Source organism: Polychytrium aggregatum (genome assembly GCF_025602895.1).
Source record: "Polychytrium aggregatum strain JEL109 chromosome Unknown BJ171scaffold_43, whole genome shotgun sequence".
In the NCBI taxonomy this organism is placed as follows: domain Eukaryota; kingdom Fungi; phylum Chytridiomycota; class Chytridiomycetes; order Polychytriales; genus Polychytrium; species Polychytrium aggregatum.
In genome coordinates this window covers 214,119-232,057 of record NW_026516245.1, presented here as the reverse complement: position 1 = coordinate 232,057, position 17,939 = coordinate 214,119, and the positions used below count along the sequence as shown (strand labels likewise).

The 17,939-nt window shown below is 59.1% G+C and overlaps 5 protein-coding genes across 5 annotated transcripts; all 5 read right to left on the bottom strand.

Annotated features, from left to right (window-relative positions):
• Positions 1–5: 5 nt before the first annotated feature.
• On the bottom strand, positions 6–2,272 carry BJ171DRAFT_221515 (Alpha/Beta hydrolase protein). Its single transcript, XM_053106489.1, has 8 exons — positions 2,128–2,272; positions 1,657–1,927; positions 1,467–1,547; positions 1,273–1,380; positions 1,029–1,115; positions 780–882; positions 578–660; positions 6–350 (listed from the first exon to the last, which is right to left on the bottom strand). The coding sequence occupies exons 1-8, from the start codon at positions 2,212–2,214 to the stop codon at positions 277–279; spliced, it is 894 nt and encodes a 297-aa protein (XP_052963146.1). The 5' UTR covers positions 2,215–2,272; the 3' UTR covers positions 6–276.
• Positions 2,273–2,482: 210 nt separating this feature from the next.
• Positions 2,483–5,439, bottom strand: BJ171DRAFT_519726 (uncharacterized protein). The gene is made up of 7 exons (XM_053112372.1): positions 5,412–5,439; positions 5,161–5,351; positions 4,848–4,900; positions 4,639–4,740; positions 2,957–4,383; positions 2,822–2,878; positions 2,483–2,705 (listed from the first exon to the last, which is right to left on the bottom strand). The coding sequence occupies exons 2-7, from the start codon at positions 5,241–5,243 to the stop codon at positions 2,610–2,612; spliced, it is 1,818 nt and encodes a 605-aa protein (XP_052963145.1). The 5' UTR covers positions 5,244–5,351; positions 5,412–5,439; the 3' UTR covers positions 2,483–2,609.
• A 411-nt stretch (positions 5,440–5,850) lies between these two features.
• On the bottom strand, positions 5,851–10,678 carry BJ171DRAFT_462763 (MCM2/3/5 family-domain-containing protein). The gene is made up of 14 exons (XM_053108526.1): positions 10,319–10,678; positions 10,026–10,181; positions 9,724–9,861; positions 9,298–9,460; positions 8,893–9,139; positions 8,721–8,768; positions 8,346–8,612; positions 8,125–8,266; positions 7,814–7,955; positions 7,441–7,629; positions 7,141–7,344; positions 6,989–7,055; positions 6,498–6,880; positions 5,851–6,318 (listed from the first exon to the last, which is right to left on the bottom strand). Exons 1-14 carry the CDS (start codon positions 10,543–10,545, stop codon positions 5,935–5,937), a joined length of 2,757 nt encoding a protein of 918 aa, XP_052963144.1. The 5' UTR covers positions 10,546–10,678; the 3' UTR covers positions 5,851–5,934.
• A 322-nt stretch (positions 10,679–11,000) lies between these two features.
• On the bottom strand, positions 11,001–14,906 carry BJ171DRAFT_519724 (uncharacterized protein). The gene is made up of 5 exons (XM_053112371.1): positions 14,830–14,906; positions 14,095–14,638; positions 12,342–13,925; positions 11,866–12,116; positions 11,001–11,672 (listed from the first exon to the last, which is right to left on the bottom strand). The coding sequence occupies exons 1-5, from the start codon at positions 14,847–14,849 to the stop codon at positions 11,396–11,398; spliced, it is 2,676 nt and encodes an 891-aa protein (XP_052963143.1). The 5' UTR covers positions 14,850–14,906; the 3' UTR covers positions 11,001–11,395.
• An 856-nt stretch (positions 14,907–15,762) lies between these two features.
• On the bottom strand, positions 15,763–16,996 carry BJ171DRAFT_427932 (ubiquitin-like protein Atg12; the record flags this gene model as incomplete). Its single annotated transcript, XM_053107833.1, has 3 exons — positions 15,763–15,822; positions 16,067–16,129; positions 16,859–16,996. Coding segments are annotated over 3 exons (261 nt in total), but the record flags the coding sequence as incomplete, so codon positions are not given.
• Positions 16,997–17,939: the final 943 nt, after the last annotated feature.

Below are 17,939 nucleotides of genomic sequence, written 5' to 3'. Positions count from 1 at the left end.
ACCAATAGAACCACTGCATATGTCCGCTTTGTTTTCCCATTCTCTCTTTTCTCGCCGTCCTCGCTCCGCCTCGCAGTGTCTCCCGAGCTATCTGATGCACACACGGTCTCGCTGGCGCTTTACTGAAGCACTGAAGCAGCCCATGGCACAAATGGGGTTTGGCAGGGGCGACGACGGACTCGCATGCATTCTTTTCGGCAAATGGCAGAGGCGATCAGATACAAAAGCAGGCAGTTTGAAAGATGGGAAAACCGAGCCAAGTGAGGTGTGACCCGATCAGTTGGCCGCGAGGCCAAGCATAAACTTGGTGTAAAAGTCGATGACATCCTCCCGGCAGAGGTCGTTGTGCACTGGTTCCATGTCCGCCCCATGTGAAAAGCAGCGAGATTCGGCGGACGCGAGTGGTGCATGAGAGGAACACAATGAGCATGTCAGCCACAAACAACCGGTCTGCTGATATCTGTCCGCCTCTGCGCTTCCCGGACTAACTCCTCAATGTCCTCCACCCCGCCCCCCATTTCAGCACATCCTGGACCACAGGACGAGATCAGGCTCAGGAGACAGCACGGCTACATACGTTCGTGGACAGCATCGGGGATGAGCTTGATGACCTTCGTCTGAGACGGAGCCTTTTCGAAAAAGTCCTTGGTAGCCGGGGCACTGGATCGCCATGGGAGTGTGAGGGAGCCATGAGAATGTGCCGCGAGACAACACAGCGGACATCGCGGACGCATCGGCCAACAGGGACTGGCGCAGAGTGAGAAGAGATCGATTGCTACCTGGTGATAATGTCCGCCTCGCCGTGGGCCATGCACAGCGGAATGTGGAGATGCTGATATCCCGACTTGTGGAGGTTATCGCCGTTGGAGAGAATGTCGTTTCCTTGGCGAGCCCAGTGTCGGATCCGGCGTCAAACCAGAGAGTAAATACAGTCAGACCGGCGCTGGAACGAGAGATGCGGGAAGCGGCTGGGACGAGGGGCAGCACCGGGAGCCATCTGACTTGCTGAAACGGCCTGGGGCTCTCACCTGTTCCGACCGAGATATACTGGTGGTTCAGCGGATCGTTCAGGTAGTCGACCCGGACGCTCTCGACTCGGCTGATGCTTCGGATGTCTGGCAAGAACGGATGTGTGAGAGTGAGTAGATGATATGGTGCATCACAATTCGCAATGGCGCTGGGCATGTTCTTGCGCACCCGCTGCGTCCATCCCCAGCGACACCGCTCCCGCTCGGCTGGGCAACTCCCCCTCTCTAGGAACCAGAGACTTACCGAGCACCTTTTTGATCGGAAGCGATGGCACGATAGGGGCGAGGATGCGCCCGCCCCAATATGTAAACGGGTCGGGAGCCGTCTCCTTGGGCAGCAGAATGAACGGGGCTATGCGGCAGAATGGAGACGAGGGCGCAGAAATACATCAATATCGACGTCTCGAGTAGACTGGAGCGGTTGCAGCGACAACATACACATGGCAATGATGCCGGCCAGATCGACAGGCTTGGACTGGGTGACCTTGGAAACGACATAGCCCAGGGCGAGTCCGCCGCCTGGACATGGCGGAGACAGTGGGTAAGCAGTTAGTACTCGAGCAGCTCCCAATCCGCCCCCGACTGGTTGGCCGCGGCGGATGATAGAGTCAATACAGATAGGACATACCCATAGACTGGCCGCTCAGCACAATCGGGAGCTCAGGGTGCTCGCTCTTGACACGGGCGAGGAGCTCGTCGACATCGGCATAGACACGCTTGATGCCGTCGTTGTAGCCCAGGGTGCCGGACTTGCGGCCTGTCTCGCCGAAACCTCGCTGGTCGAACGAGTAGGATTTGATGCCGTGCTGGGCATACTGGGTAAAGATTGGAGTGTAGCGGCCCGAGTGCTCGCCAAGGCCGTGCAGATGACAGAGAACGATCTTGGGCTCGGTGGAGGGCTGGTGCGAATACGTGCCGGGGAGCGGAGAAGAAATGGGAGCGACGAACGAGGCGAATGTAGCAGAGGAAGAGAACCGAATGGGCGGGTCAGAGTGGACCAACCCGGCAGCTGCAGCTGTTGGCCATGCAAGCAAAGGCCACCGCAGCCGGGCCTATTAGTGCCCTCCTCCTCCTCCGACCCGGACGCAGAGCCACTTACGATCCAGGTGCGGGTGAAGATGGATGTGCCGTCGCTGGCCTGGAACCACTTGGTGTCGATGGTGACTGAGGCGCTGGACGAAGTCATGGCGAGGAGGATGCGGGATGAGGTGCAGACGCGGAGAAACGAGGAAGGAGAGTGCAGCAGGACGAGGCGGATGGATGTGCTGGCCGACCGGAACGGCGAACGGCGAACGGCGGGGTGGGTGGCACGAGAGCATGGGACGGCACGGCGCACAAGGCCGCGAGTGGCGCGGTGGATCTGCGCGTGGGCCCGAGCACGTTCGCTGTGGCGCGGTGGATGCCCAGGAGGAACATTGGGCAGAGAAGGACCATCATGTCCAGGAGGAACATTGTGCCCAGCAGGCCGGTGTGCATTCGACGGTCTGCTGTGTGTATTGCCGGGCCAGGAGCGGTGACATGGGCGCCTCGGCCCGCATTCACCCCTCTCTCGTCCAAGACCGCAGCACGTCGCTGCGTCGCTCAGCTCCGGAAGGTATGGACAACCCGAGTGATGGTGCTTCTGCATATCGGGCACTCCTTGGTCGATCGCTCGAGGGCGCGGGCACACTCGATGCACTGTGATGCGGCAGCACGGACGTTAGCCCACATCCTCAAATGTTCCGTGGCTCGCCCTTGAGGCATCGCTTCCGTCTCGATGCGTGTGCTCTGCATTTCCGCTCCCCCAAACTCACCGTGACGAGATGTCCGCACTCCAGAATAACGCAGTTGACCGGCGCATCGCAGCAGATCTGTCATGAAGCAGCTTGTTAGTCGCCACAGCCCAGCCTTTACCAAGCCCGCATGGGCATGCCGACCACTGAGCTCACCTTGCATAGATTATCCTCGTTGTCTGCTGCCTTCATGTCGAGTTTGTAGTTGTTCACGAGACTCTCGACCCGCTTGATGAGCACATCTTTCTCGAGAACGTGGCTGTAATCGACCTTGTTGGCATACAAAATCGCCTTGAGTGTCTTAGCAGAGAACTTTGTGTAGTCCATGTTGTCCCGAACAATGTCCTCGACGGTCGGCGGGATCACAGGCGTGATGGAAGGAGACCGGGAGCTCATTGACGGTGGCGTCGGCAATTGCGACGACGATGCAGACGAGGACGAGGCAGTTGCAGACCCAGCGTGGGAGAACATGGGAGCGGGACGCCGATATGCAGGCTGCGGGGTCTCGGGCTCGCGCGCAGTAGGAGGCGATGGGCGAGGTGATGGCCGAGGGACTTGGCGATCGGATGAGGCCCCACCCGAGTCGGGGGCTGGCGTAAAGCTGAACGAGGGCCTTGGCGCCGGACCCGCTCCTTGGCCGAAGGAGCTTGAGGCGCTCGCACCGGTGGCTGGCCGATTCGAAGGAGGCGGGGGCGTTGGACGAGGAGTATGCGGGGGTGTTGCCGCTGGTGGGGTTTGTTTCCTCGGCCCGTTTCCGCGCTCGGCCCAGGTCTTCAGAGACTCGTCGATTAGACGGTACACGCCATTGACAAGATCGCTTTTCTCGATCACCGAGCCGACCTCGACATGATTCTGGACCAAGATGGCCTTGAGGGTCTTGATGGAAAGGCTGGTGACATCGATCTCGTCCAGGATGATCTGGGAGATACTTGGGATTGCCGATGGCTGGGTGGAGGTCGACCGGCCGCTCATGTCCGGTGGGGTCGGGTTGGCTGTGGCTGTCGAGGCTCTCCCTGAAGTCGAGGTGCCGTTTGGACGGGGCGATGAGCCTGCGGGCTGCGGGTATCCGGAGGATGACGGTGCCTCTCCGGGTGCTCGAGCACTTGCGCCTCGCTCGTTGAACATGCGACCGAGCGGGTTGGACTCGGGCCTGGCGCTGCTGCTGCCAGACGAAGAAGAAGAAGTCCCGAGCTTGGAAACCCCCTTGTTGAGCTGCTCCATGACGTTGTCGATGCCGTCCATGAAGTTGTCAAGGCCGTCCCAGGTAAACCAGTCGCGCTTGGGGCTCGCCCTGGTATCAGGCCCATCGTTCATCTGGGGAGAATCGTGCGGTGTAGGCGGGGCCCTCGGCTCCTTTCTGAAGAGCAGGGAAAAGTTGCGGGCGCCGGACGATGCGGCCAGGATCTGCGCAGAGCGCTGTCGGAAGCCCGACTCGATCGCATCCGTCAGAGCCGTGTCGAGAATCAGCCGGGCCAGCTCCTGCTTCTCGACGATGCCCTCGGCTTGCAGGCTGTAAGCTTGGATGTACAGCTTGAGTTGCTTGATGGACAGCCGCATGAGAGTAGTCATGTCACTGCGTTTCACTGAGAAGACGGAGGAGCGGCGTCAACCACGGGGCAGAAGCATCTGGGCGAGTGTCCGAATGGACATCCAAACGAATGTCCAGAGTATCAAGGGGTTGCCCAGCGATCGATACAGCCCAACGACCAGGGGATGGATATGCGGGTGGCTCAAAGGGTATCGTTTGCTGCCCAGCGCTCGCTCCAGCAATTCCAGGAGCCAGATGCAGCCAGGGCAACGAGGACCGCCGGCAGAGAGCCATTCTCGGCTGAACGTACTTTCAATCAAGGTGTGGCACATCATACATATCTTCTCGGGGCTGAAGAGGCCGAACTTGGGCAGCGGAAACATCTCCTCGCTGATGCACTGGCTGCAATGCACTTGAGTTTGGAGCGAAGAGCGGGGAAGCTGTGAGCATACCGGGCGAAAGGCAGTCGCTGCAGTCGTTTTTGGCAGCTATCTGCAGGACCGGGTTGGCCGGACTCACCGTTTCCGCAGTTGCGGCAGTGGATCTTCTTTTTCCAGGGCGAGAATGTAGTGCTGGAGCAACCACATGTGTCAGTGGACTTTGCTCTGGAGCAAACGTGGACAATATCGCTTGAGAGCAGGGGTCTCAGGAATGGCAGCTGCCCATCCGCCGTCCATTCAGTCATTCATCCACCAGGGACTCAGTGACGAAGGCCCCCAGCGATGCATCCGACTCGGTAGTCGGGGCTCGTCCAGACGGGTCGACCTGTTTGGATGAAGGACGCCCGGGCCGACCAAAGGAAACCGGGTGGCAGATGGGCGATGAGACTTACCCACAGGCACACTGCGAGACGGTAGATACCGGCACCAGAGCGGGCACCGACATGAACGGAATGGAGGACGACTGGCTAGCCATGGCCGATATGAGTGCAGGGTCTGAGACTCGGACTGAGGATGAGACTGAGACCGAATGCCAATGCGGATGCCAATGCGGATGCGAATGTGGATGTGGATGTGGATGTGGATGTGGATGTGGATGTGGATGTGGATGTGGATGTGGATGTGGATGTGGATGTGGATGTGGCCGAGGAGATGGACGAACGCCTGCTGGGCTGGAGATGAAGGGGAGAGCGGGCAGGAGGTGTTTGGGTCAGAGCAGTTTGGCAAAGCTGGATAATAAGGCCGATTCGGTGTGGGCCGCCAATGCACATCAGCGAGTCCAGTCCGTATCCGACGCACGCACGGGCGTGCTGTGTCGAGACCTACGCTGCGCTGCTGCGGAGATGCTTTCCTGGGACCAGACGATCGACGAGCAGGCCGGCTCGCTTTTGATGTTCGCCCCCGTCTTGGCAATCGCTCCCTGCGTGCTGCGCACGATGCCACCGCACAAGGAGGGAATTGGAAGGCGAGCGAAGGGAATCGGCTGCACATCTGCCGTGCGGCGGATCCTGTCGTCCCGACGGCAGCTGCGGCGGGGGGGGGAGGAGCTGGCAGCCAAGTCTCCGCTCGGGGGCCAGCGGGGCTTGCGCGATATCAATGGGGGGGGGTTGTATTGCTGAAAGGCGCTGCCTATGCGGCGAGCAGATCCGCCACGAAACAATGTGCGCTCAAAAGTCGACAACGTAGTTGGGGTGGACGATCAATATCGGGTCGTCCGAGGACATGGCACCGCCGCTGGCACCGTCGGCGTCCTGCGTCCCGAGCGACTCCTGCTCCTCCTGGAGTGCAATCAGGATGTTGTCGACGTTCTGCATGCGGCTGATCACGCTCTTGATGATTTTGCCCTGGTACCTGAACGCATCCTCGTCGCCAATCTCCTCCTCCATCGTCTCCAGGAACCAAAGCACAATCTCGGATCGGCGCAGGCCCGCAATCTTGTCGTCCTCTGCGGTGCTCTGCTGGATCTTGAAGATGACTGCGTTGACAATGCGCTGGTACTCCTCGGCGCTGATCTTGACCTTTTTGTTCTTGAGCTCCTCGGCCGTGGAGGGCTGAGGTGCATGCAGCGCAGTGCACACATGCAAGTTTGCACATGGGTGCGGAACAGCCAATGCGCAGGGGAGGGGGAGCCAAGCATGAGAGGGTCAGGAATGACTCCGAGACGACTGCCAGTGATTGGAACAACAATGACCATCAACGCCACCAGCCACCAGCCACCACGAAGCCTTACCAGTTCTCCAGCACCGGCCTGGTCGACATCCATGTCGCTGCTGCCCACATCTTCCGCCCGCAGGATGCCGGACTGTGACGACGCCATCTCTTCATCCTCGAGCTCGACCGATCCCCGGTCAATGTAGACAATCGACTTTTTCAGCAGATTGGCGGCCTCCTGAACATGCTCCTTCTTGACCAGCACGGGCTTCATGCGGTAAATGACCTTTGTCCTCTTCATGCGCGGCAGAGTGGGGTCTTGTCCGTCATCCTGATCGTCGTCCTCTTCCTGTACCTCCTCGTCATAGCCGCCCTCGTAGAACAGCTTGGCAAGGGCCTCTGACAGGCGAATCATGCTCTCGAGCTGGCGGACCGTGATTCGATAGGAGGACCGGTTGAAGCCTTCATCGGTGCGGGGATGCCGAGCAGTCGTCAGTGCAAGCTCGGCCAGCTATCCAGCTGCGGGAGACGACAAAGTGCATGGGCAACAGACAGGCTGTATTGGCATACCTGAGGCGTCGCCCTGTCTCAGAGCACGATACTGCGCAACGAGCAGCTCCAGGGCCTCGGGGGTCATCTGCAAGCGGAGTCTGTAGTCAGCACTGGTCCATTGAAGCCTCATCCCATGTATGACTGGGGCATATTCAGCACTGGATCCCTACCTGGGGCTTGAGTCCACGGGCATATTTGAGGAACAGCAGCAGCTGCTCTTGCGTGTACGGCGCCTCGATCTGAACTTCTTCCGAGCGATGGAATGTGACAATGTGCCGGGCGATGTTGAAGTCGGTGGTCTCTTCACACTCGTCCAAGACGACAAAGAAGAGATCGAAGCGCGACATGATAGGTGCCGACAGCTGGATGTTTTGCTGTGGTATTAAAGATGTCGTCAGCGTCAGTATAGAGCACCAGATAGCCCCAGGAACATCTTGTTCAAGTGCGGGGCTACAGATCACAAACCGCACCTTCAGAGACAGAGTCTTGTCGTATCGGCCGTGAACAGGATTGGCGGCGGCCAGGATCGATGTTCTGGCGTTGAGCGTCGCTTGGATACCAGCCTTGGCGATACTGATGGTCTGCTGCTCCATAGCTTCGTGGATGGCGACTTGGTCCGAGATGTCCATTTTGTCGAATTCGTCGATACAGCAGATACCCTGTACGAGCCAGAACACAACGACAGCGTCAATTCGAGCTCAAAGGGGAGCTTGTGAGGCCGATCAGCGCAGGGGCAGTTGCATGGCTGCTCGACGAAGCTGCCACAGGTCGAGAGGACAATCGTTTGGTATCCAGACACGATCGCTACGCAGCACGGGCGAACGTCGGCGGAAGGGCACTTACATTGTCCGCAAGCATGAGCGCACCGGCTTCGATGGTAAACTCGCCCGTCTCTTCGTCCTTGATGACACTGGCTGTCAGGCCCGCGGCAGATGAGGCCTTGCCGGATGTATAGACAGCTCGGGGCATCAGACTCGAGACGTATCTGGAGGCGATATCGACCAGAGCACGACCCGATTTGGGTTGAGGGGGGGGGCGTATCAGTACATATCACTCTACATCTCACTGCCGGATATATGGAGATCTGGTTGGCTCGACAAATCTTGGCGAGGCTGCCAATTCGATACGACCACCCTGCCGGCAGCGGTACTCACTTGAGGAACTGACTCTTGGCGGTACTGGGATCGCCGACGACGCAAATGTTGATGTCTCCTCTCAGATGGATCCCCTCGGGAGTGACCTTGTGCACACCGCCGAGCAGCTGGAGGAGCATGCCCTTCTTGATGTCCTCGTGGCCTACCAGCAGCACAGCTTTGTTAGACAGAACCGCCATATGAGGGCTGCTTACACTTGATCGATCGGGCCGCCTACGTACCAAAGACATGGGGAGCAATGCTGCGCGCCAGCTTGCCATAGAGTTGTCTGTCCTGGTGCATTGTGTCGATCTCGTCCAGCTCCTCTCTCGAAAACTGGTGAATGAGTGCACCAGTCTCGGTGTCTTCGGGCAGCATGTCATGCAGGGCACTGAGGGCGTCCTTGGCCTCGGCGGGCTGGACAAAAGAGGCAAGGAAGGCCATCTTGTATGACAGATCGCGGACACCCAGGGCCTTCAGACCGGAAACACCATCAGCGGCATATCCGTCTGACAACCAAATTGAAGTGAAGGCGGAGCGGTAAGCGCGAGCGAGCACAGGCGAGCACAGAACAACAAGCATTCGATCCAGTCGGCCCAACAGCGGCAGCTACCGACCTCGAGGCTTTCCACCCTGCTCATCGCGCACCGAGTGAGTTCGGGTGCCTGATGGGAGGGAATACAGGGCACATAGATTAGCCATACCACCCGACAGAGCGAGATCGAGCAGAGCGCAGCTGGACTTTGGAAATCGAGCCGAGTGGCGGAAACATAACTGCGCCTTCCGTACCTGAAAACTGGGCAACGTCGGGAATAACGATAGGCATGCCGATGATGTGAACCTTGTCGCCAGCCTTGGCTCGGTCAACAATATCGTTGCGGAGGATAACGTCCAGACTCCGGGGCATGGCGCCACTGGGGACTTCGTTGGCGTTCTCCTGCAGCCGAACCTTCTGCCAGTCGGTAAACTTGGACTGCTCGACGATCAAAGTGAAGTTTGTGCGATTCTGGCAGATGGGGTTGTTGCAGGTGCTGGGCTGCAGACCAACAAAGGCGGGAGCGGGTATGAGGATGAGCATGAGCATGAGCTTGAACACGAGCATCAGTATGAACATGATCCCCCTATGCCTGCATACGATCTCGCGGGAGGTACAATCGCCAACACTTTGACCAACCAAAGGATGGTGATGCGTACCTGTGTATATTTGAACTGCTGTTCAACGTCCTTGATGACCGAGTTGCAGTCGGCACACTTGAAGGTGCCGTACAGAAGCTCGGGCCGGACCTCGGACGTGCGAGTGACGGTGCCAGTGATGGTCTTCAGGCAGCCCAGCGAGTCTGTCCGCAGGGCGCGGAGGCTGCGGTGAAAGTCACATACGTCCAAGTCAGACGCTTGGACACCCACATCTCACGAATGCAAATGTCGTGACATTTGCTCATCGCTTAACCACGACGGCTGCGTCCCATGGCCTCGCCGTGGCATTGACCCACACCCCTAACGCATCGCCGCATCCACGGTGCAAGCCGCGACCCTGCAGCATGCCGTGTGTCTGTTCAGCTCGACCGCCCTTCCGGAGCGCATCTGGGCTGAGCCAGCGCACGAACCAAGGGTCAAACTTACTTGCAGAGCGACCGGGTGTTGTACCAGCTGACCCAGAATTCCTTGACGACATTCAAGCCGCCAGTTTTGTTCTCGAGGTAGTTTGGAATGTGCTTCTTGACGAGGTTTTGGACAGCCTTTTTCAGATAGGGCTCGAATCTAGACAAGAGCATGTGGCACACATGCATGTATATACGCATACATACCCCAGGAGGATCGCATAAAGCAAGTTAGGGCCAAGGGGTCGCGGAGGAAAGAGGGAGGCAAGGGCGGTGAAGGACAGCGCTGCAAGATTCAAGATCGTGAAGGCGACGAGGTCGCACCTGTGGTATTGCTCCTGGATCAGGCCGGCGAGGGTCTCGTTGGTGTCGAGCACGTGGACCCAGTCGACATAGATTGTGGTAATGGAGTGGTTTTCGAACTGCTTGATCTGGTTGATGTAGAAGGCTTGCGGCTCGTCATCGACGAATTGCTCGTATCTGCAGTTGATCGAGAGTGTTAGCGTTCGTGTCTGCGTCTGATCGGCCTGACAGCACATTCATCCTCGGTCACCGCTGGCGATGCTGGAGGGCTTGACCGCCGCTGTGATGTGTCTTGGGGCTCAAGCAAGACTAACCTTTCCAGAAACTGCTCAAAAGCATTCTGGACCTCTTCGGCGGTTGTGTCCTTGACCTTCTGGATGTCGTCCCTGAGGAAGTCGAGGACCATGGGATTGACGGCACGAGCCCGACCCATGACCGAGGACGAGGCAGGGTTCTGGCCGCCTGGGCCGCCCGGACCGGCTTGGCCGCCTTGGACCGAGGCGGTGTCGTCCAGGTTGATGTCCATATTGTCGGAGAACATGGCGGGTGCGTTGATCCAGCACAGATGAAAAGTGGGGTCTGTCGGCGATGCGGCTCGGAGCTCGTCGGGGCAGCGATCAAGCGGAAGGAGGAGTGCAGGAGCAAGAGACGGACGGCTCGCTGGGGTGCCGATGGATCGGCGGCAGAAAATGCGGCAGGACGCGAGTTGCCTATTTTGGATACATTGTGGCCACGTGTCAGTGAAGCGACCAGCCGGCGCCATGAACCGCAAGTCAGGTTCCTTGGACAGAGCCGTTTCTCAGCGTCAAGATCGTCGGGTCGAGGGAGTCGCTCGTCATATGTTCTGGTCCTTGGATGCCCTCTGGCGGTATGGATTCCAAAGTGCCAGCCCCGACGCAATGAGGTGTGCTATACTACCAGCCCCACAATTGATATCGATTCACGATTCACGATCACAAATATCATCATGTCCAAAGATCGTGTGCACACTTGTCATTTTGTCACAAGAGAATGCTGTATTGTTTCAATCCATATAACTTCAGGACGCTACGATCGCAGCGGCGACGGGTGGTGGAGGTGGTAGTAGTAGTGAGTGAGGGGGGGAGGAAGGAAAGGTACAAAAAAGATGGGTGGGGGCTCCAGGCGACGACAGTTGGACGAATTGGCTACAGACTGGCTGAGAGCCATGCGCACCGATGGGTTTGAGCGCATCGGAATCGATCCAGAAAGGCCAAAGGAGAAAAAAAAACAGGGAGACCCACTGCACAGACGGGCAGACAGAATCACAGGGGGAAGCCGGACCAAACACAAGCGCACAGCGCATGTGGGGGATCGCCCGGCACACATCAGGCCATATCAGACTGGATCGGACTGGATCGGACGGGATCAGATCAGTCGTCCTCGCTGAAGCCGTAGGTGACGGGCGGGGGCGACGTGCAGTCCGAGCACGCGGGTGAAGCTACTCGCTGGATGCACTGGGGCGACAGCAGTCCTCTCTGGGGAGCATCCTCCGGCTCGTGGGTCCTGGACTCTTCGACAAACGAGCTCACGAGGCTGGGTCGGACCATATCAATCCGACTCATCTGGTAGAGCAAGAACTTGAAAGGCTCGAGAACCTCGCTTGACTCGTTGAACGTCTCCATCAGGATGATGATCCAGTCGGCCAAGCTGTGGAGCGAAGGGGCGGAGGGATGGTTAGCTCTCATATGGCACGGTGGTTGCCAAGGACCATGTATCCACTGGCATCACGGCGGAGCGCGAGTGGCAGTCCGTCGATTTGCCCACCCAACTCTCAGGCGAGCGAAAATCATACGCATCCTCTCCCGCGAAGATGCTGCAGCGGACCAGGAACGACGGGTACCATTCTGCAATCTCGGCCTCGGTGACAGTGCGGAGTTTCCGCAGCATCGTAATCTTTGCAATAATCGACTCATAGACGGCAAAGTACTTTTCGTGGTCCCGGATGACACAGTTCTTGTTGTCGCCAACATCCTTGGGTGTCAGAACGGTCAGATAGTCCATGATGAGCTCGTACGAGGAGGTGCTCTCGGTGGTCGGGGAGACCTGCTTGGAGCTATCGATGGACAAGGCTTGGATCTGGGCGACGAGGGCCTGTGGGTGGATGGATAGAGGGATGAATGGAAAGAGGGATAGGGGAGGAGAGGAGGAGTGGATAGAGGAATGGAAATAGGAATAGAGGGAGGGAAGGAAAGACGAATGGACGGATGGACGGATGGACGAATGGACGAATGGACGGATGGACGGTATTAGCGACGGGTTGTACGGCGACCCTTAGTCCAGCTGCCCAGCTGCTGGGACACTGACAAAGTTACTCACGTCTTCGCTCCCGGCGGCGGGGGCAGTAGAGACAGGGGGAGGGGCAGGCTTCTCGTCAGTTGAGGGGCTTTGTGCGGAAGGAGACAGGGGCGTCGAGCGCTCACGGCGGACCTCCCTCTTGGGACTCTTGGAGACAACGGGCAGACTCTTCTGGCCAGGCTTGGTAGCAAGGCCCGGGCGGCGCTCAACCACTTGGCCCTTGGCATCCAACTTGAGCGAGACCTTGGACCGCGCAGCCTTTGGTGGCTCGACAGGCTTGGTGCGCTCGGAAATCTTGGGCCGCTCGCCACCCTTGGATCGCTCAGAGGCCTTGGAGGCCTCGGGGATCTTGGGGATCTCGGGCTTTTGTCGCGGCGCGGCTGTGTCGACGGCATTTGCCTTTGCAGGCTGCTGGCGAGCAACTCGTGATTGCGCCAAAGTCTTGGACTGGGGGTTTTTGTCGAAGCAGGTTGACGGGGGGCAGTAGGAAGAGCCCATGGCCGCAAAACCAGCGGGGATCGAAAAAGCCGGCAGTCCCGATTGCAGGGGATCAAGGCCGTTAATGTATCTGTTGGGGTCCAGGCCCAAGTTGGTGGATCCCGAATGGCTCATGGCCATGTACGTGTTGCCAGTGCTGTCGCTCGGCTCGACAAAGCTCGGGAACTCGTCGCCATAGTCAATGGGGTTGTTCAGCTGATCGACGGGCAGGCCACCGAGAAAGACTTCGCCGGACGAGAAGACATCTTCCTGGGAAGGATAGAGCGTGTGGTGAGTGTCGGGGTAATCGCCCGAGTAAACCGAGGTGAAGTGCGACTGGTCGATGGGGCTGGGGTGCCCGAGAGAGACCAAGTGGACAGGCTGCATGTCCTTGAAGAGGTGAGCATTGGTGATGTCCGACACGGTTTCGGCCGTGATGTGCGGGGTCATGATGTGGGAGGGAACGGAGGCTTTGGTGCTGGCGAGGCCCGAGACGAGTGCAAAGGACGGGATGGACTGAGCCTTGGTAGCGGCCGAGAAGGCGGCAACATAGTCCGAGTCAAGGGCCCCAGAGGAGAGCTCGGGGGGGAGAAAGGGCGTGGGAGCCACGCTGTGGGTGGGGGCAGCATAGGCGAACGAATCGGTCCATCCCACTGCGTGGTCGTGGGGTGACTCGTGGAATAGAGGAGTGTTGAGGTGGGAGTAGAGGCTGAGGGCAGGGGATGCGCCAGTTGTGGCGGCGGCAGCAGCGGCGGCGGTGGTGGTAGGAAAAAAGGGAACGGGATATTCGGAGAGCTGAAACCCAGCTGGCAGAGTCGAGGCAGGGGCGGGGTGGTAGAAGGGAGATGTGGCTGCGGCAGATGGAAAGTGGGCAGAGACGGAGGGATATGGCGAGTACTGGGGCGACAGGGGGGTATTTGAATGTGGAAACGAAATGGTACTGGTGGAAGAGCTGACGGAGGATTCGCGGTTGGAGATGGGCTTGGAGTCGGCGGTGGTGGGGCTGGTCCGCGGAGACGGAGGAGCAATGCCGATATCGACCTCTGTCTCGGCCAAGAAGAGCTGGGTGCCACCGGCGCTGGGGTCGATCATGGTGTCGGAAGGCCCGGTCGGGATGATGGCTTCATACTGTGGGAGAACAGGAGGTGACAGGCATCGAGGTGAGTACGGCAAGCAAAGCAACAGCGACGACGGCATTTGTCCGAGCATACGAATGTGCGTGCGCTGGGGGAGGGAGAGGTCATGGTGCTTCTCCCAACGGCCAAACGAGCGGGTGGTGCTGCGAGAGCCGCCTTACCTCGGTGACGAAATCGGGGGTGTCGTCCGGGAGGGGTTCGAGAAGCCGCACCCTCACGGACTCGTCAACGCCGTATTTTCTGAACTCGATGAGCAGCTCGACAAACTCAGAGTATGTGATTTTGTACTTGTTCTGGCACGAGCCCACGGGTGGGGAGCAGTGTTTCTTGAGGAGGGTGAGTTTCTGGAGGACCGAGGACTTGAGCCACAGGCGCCACGGCTTCTTGCTGTCCTCGGTCTCGGGCTGGTCGGTGGGGTCTTGGCGGATTTTCTTGAGCGAGATGTCGGTAAAGCGGTAGCGGACCGAGGCCGTCTGGATCTGCACAAACTGGTCGAGCAGATTCTCGAGCTGGTTCGAGTAGCTCTCTGGGCTTTCGCCACCGTTGCTATTGGCCTTGCGTTCAAAATGCTGGCGTTGCTGCGGCTTCAGGTTGACGGGGTGGCCGCGCATGCCATTCAGCTTGCGAGCATGCTCATAGCGCTGACGATACTCTCGTCGACGCTGGCGCCGCTGCTCAAGGTCCAGTGGGGAGCTGCGGTCGGCACTGTAGGATGGAGAAGGAAACGGTGAGACGAAGCGTTAGGATATTTGGTGGAAGGTGGATGGACAGAGAGATGAAGAGCTCGACGGAGGATGAAGAGATCGACGGACGATGAAGCGATCGACGGGAGACGGAAAGATGGAAACCAGGAGGCAAATATCAGTGCGAAAGGGCGGTGCGCGATCTGGGCGTACCTCTTGGGGGCTCGCGGCATGCTCGACGAAGACGGGAAGGAGGAGGAAAGGATTCTGAGTGCAGATGATGGAAGGTTGGAAGCGGTCGACACAAAACCAAGGCCGGCGGGGACGCAGGCCAGATATAGCAGCAGAACGGGTGGAGCGGTTGTATCCGTCGCAGGGAGGCGAGGCCGGTGGCAGAGGTGCGGGTGTGCGCGCGGGCGCGGCGGTGTGCCTTCTTTGTTGGGCCAGTGGTGGTGGTTGTGTTTGTTTGTGTCGGTGGTGTCGGTGGTGTCGGTGGTGTGAAAGGTGTGAGAGTTGTTAAAGGTGAGAATGGTATGAAAGGTAAGAATGTTGTGAAATGGCGTAATGTTAAGCGATAGCAATTCGGATGTCGGTCCGGTGCATCGGTGAGAGACTGGAATGCAATCCGAACGACAACCACAGCAACAGCCACAGCAACAACCACAGCCACGGCGCGCTGTATGGAGTCGCCGTGGACGCGTTTGTGGCTTTTGGCACGTCACACGGCGCGTCGCTGTCCAATCGTCGCGTGCGTGTCGCCACGCCACGTATCTCCGTGTTGCACCGGTGCACGAGCGCGACACCCGACCCAGCCGCAGCCCCAGCCGCGCTTTGTGGCTGTGGTTGTGGATACCCTCGCCCCTCTCCTTGTCCCCCCCGCCTTCCCTGGCTCAAGCGCGTGCTCGGTGTCTGGCTTCGTGTTGATGGCCATGGTTTTGGCGACAGTGGAGCGGGTTCGGCTTCCTGTCTCCGTTGGCCATGAGCCTGGCGGGCTGTCGGCGTTGCATCTGGGCCGACTGGTACCGCAGCGCCTCCTCCCACAGCAGCACAAGCACAAGCCCATCCCGTCGTGGGCTGCCCGCCTCGCCTCGATCGCCACCGAAAACCACACAGGCGGGCGGCTCGCGTGCCGATCTGGCAGTTGCGCTATCCCCACGCCGTGGTAAGTGAGTAGTTGACTATCAAACTTCCGTCCACGGCAAAACACTGGATCGCCCGCGGATTGCGAGTGTTGCCCCCGCCCCCCGGCAAGTACAACAGCACGGGCCGACGGCAACCGACGAGACGCCCGCGATCGGGTTTGGAGTGGGCCAAGAAACAAAAGCGTCAGCGGCGGAGGTGAGGCGAAGGGGTGATGGGACTCCTGCCCGCCCGGTGCGACACGGATCTCCGGAGAGCCAGAATCAGCCGAGCAGCCGCGAGTCGGTTGACTGATACGTATCGTCCATACCTTGTACAGGTTTGAGACGACTTCGTCTGGTGCAGGCGCGAACGAGCTGTTGATGTAGAGAAACTGTGTCCCAGAAGCGTCAGCCGGCTGAGTCGTCGTGGGTCGAGTCCCTGCGCAACGGCGGCGAGACGGCTGTCCCGTCGAATCGCCCGGTTGTATATGTCCTGTTGGTGGGGGGACTCCGAATGTGCACGGCCTTCGAGGGGGCGGTTGGCAGGCGATGCAACTGCACTTGGTCCATGCAGTGGCGAAGCGTGGCGAGACGTAACGCTCTCGGCGGCGCTGCATCATCGACGCGATCCGATGTTGTTGGTTCGGAGACCGTCATGGTTGTATGGCTTAGTCGTGGAGAGAGGTCGTCGCCGGGATGTCGCCATGACATGGCAAAGGCAGGGTAGCCGCCTCCTGATGTATGTTGTGTCGGTGCACAGCCCAATGACTTGCAGCATCACCTGATGGCAGCCTCTGATTCTGCACTCCTCGATATCATACATTTGCCGTTTGCACCGACCGTGGCGGATCGCTATCTTCCTGTTGCATCGGATCCTGCTCCCCTGTGAACCTTGTCCACGTCGCTGCGTCTTGCCTGTGGCTCTCTTTGCTTGCTTGTCCTCAGATTCAAAGTCTTCGATCCTGCGCCGCGTTCCTGGTGGTGTGGGCTTGTTCCAGATTCTGGAAATCCGACTCTATTCGATTCCAAAGCCTGCGACGAGCACACTTCCATCCTCCAGACTCACGGCCAACCCTCTGGTATCCATCTGCATCGCCGCGTCGCAGCCATCGCTGACTCACCACCGAATCCGAGGGCTTGAAACCCAGTTCTTTCCGAAGAAAGTTGATGACGATCTGGAACTTTTGCGACGACGTGATCTTGAACGAGTTCTGCTTCAGGATCGGCGCATTCCCTGTTGCTCGGAGCCGGACGACAACTGGTCGTTTGTGGTGTTCGGGCCGCCCGGGCGTTCCCGACAAACCAGAGAAGCTACATCAGCACTCGTTACGATGCCCACGACGGCATTCCACCTCTTCACTCTTGCAGTGTGGAGCCGACCGGCCATCCTTCTGCAGCACATGTTGGGCCATCGCCGTCGAGAGCAGCGCTTGGCCAAGTGATCACCTTTGGCAGGCACCGGCACAGCCGCATACGCCGAGGCAGCGGAGGAGGGCGTGGTAATGTCTTCTCGGCTCCCTTCTCGCTGAGGCGGAGAGACTGCTCCAGGGGCGGTTGGGTTGTCCATGACACAGTTCTGGGAAGGTCGGGCCAAGGTCTGCTTGCCGGGTGTGGTGGTTTCGGACGGATTTCGATGGGATACTGTCGTATTGTGGTAATATTGCTGTATCCGCGCGGTTGCCGAGGCTCGTTGGTTGGCAGGGGCAGGACCGTCCGTTGTCTCTCGTAGCAGAGTCGCTGGTGTTGGGGGTGGGTTGCCCTGGACAGCGACGGCGATGCGACGGCGATGCGACGGCGATGCGACGGCGATGCGACGGGCTGGAGGCCGCACGAACGGAGCTGCCAGGGTGGCGAGGGCCCTGCGAAAGCGAGACATGGCCGCGGACAGCGATTGGCCGGTGGGCGCGCAGCACCGGCAGATGAAATTCATTACGACGCGCCTTTCCGAAACGAGACACCTCCACACGGACAACCTGCGTGGCTTGTGTGAATCAGACGACCGTGATTGGCGCTGGAGTCCCTATAAAATCTGCTCCTCTGGCGTTTTTCTCTTTGCGTTGTGTCCTCCTCCCTCACACCCAGGGAAATGACTTGACACTTGACCGGGTGTGTGATATGATCCGACTGCGCCGTGTTTGTCTGAATGAGACGATGCGTCCCGTTTTTTCTCACACCCGCTGTATGGGTGTGATCGGCGCTCGC

Bases quoted from the DNA above. Each gene is read 5' to 3' on its own strand.
- BJ171DRAFT_221515 (XM_053106489.1), bottom strand. From the start codon at position 2,214: ATGACTTCGTCCAGCGCCTCAGTCACCATCGACACCAAGTGGTTCCAG. The intron at 1,381-1,466 runs GTATGTTGTCGC...TCTGCCGCATAG, and splicing joins GGCCGGCATCATTGCCATGT to CCCCGTTCATTCTGCTGCCC. The intron at 883-1,028 runs GTGAGAGCCCCA...GGGCTCGCCAAG, and splicing joins GTATATCTCGGTCGGAACAG to GAAACGACATTCTCTCCAAC.
- BJ171DRAFT_519726 (XM_053112372.1), bottom strand. From the start codon at position 5,243: ATGGCTAGCCAGTCGTCCTCCATTCCGTTCATGTCGGTGCCCGCTCTG. The intron at 4,741-4,847 runs GTGAGTCCGGCC...TCCAAACTCAAG, and splicing joins CTGCCGCAACTGCGGAAACG to TGCATTGCAGCCAGTGCATC. The intron at 4,384-4,638 runs GTACGTTCAGCC...CCGTCTTCTCAG, and splicing joins GTGCCACACCTTGATTGAAA to TGAAACGCAGTGACATGACT.
- BJ171DRAFT_462763 (XM_053108526.1), bottom strand. From the start codon at position 10,545: ATGTTCTCCGACAATATGGACATCAACCTGGACGACACCGCCTCGGTC. The intron at 9,862-10,025 runs GTGCGACCTCGT...GCTCTTGTCTAG, and splicing joins ATCCAGGAGCAATACCACAG to ATTCGAGCCCTATCTGAAAA. The intron at 7,056-7,140 runs GTAGGGATCCAG...CTCCGCTTGCAG, and splicing joins CCCGTGGACTCAAGCCCCAG to ATGACCCCCGAGGCCCTGGA.
- BJ171DRAFT_519724 (XM_053112371.1), bottom strand. From the start codon at position 14,849: ATGCCGCGAGCCCCCAAGAG. The intron at 14,639-14,829 runs GTACGCCCAGAT...TCCATCCTACAG, and splicing joins ATGCCGCGAGCCCCCAAGAG to TGCCGACCGCAGCTCCCCAC. The intron at 12,117-12,341 runs GTGAGTAACTTT...ATCCACCCACAG, and splicing joins CCGCCGCCGGGAGCGAAGAC to GCCCTCGTCGCCCAGATCCA.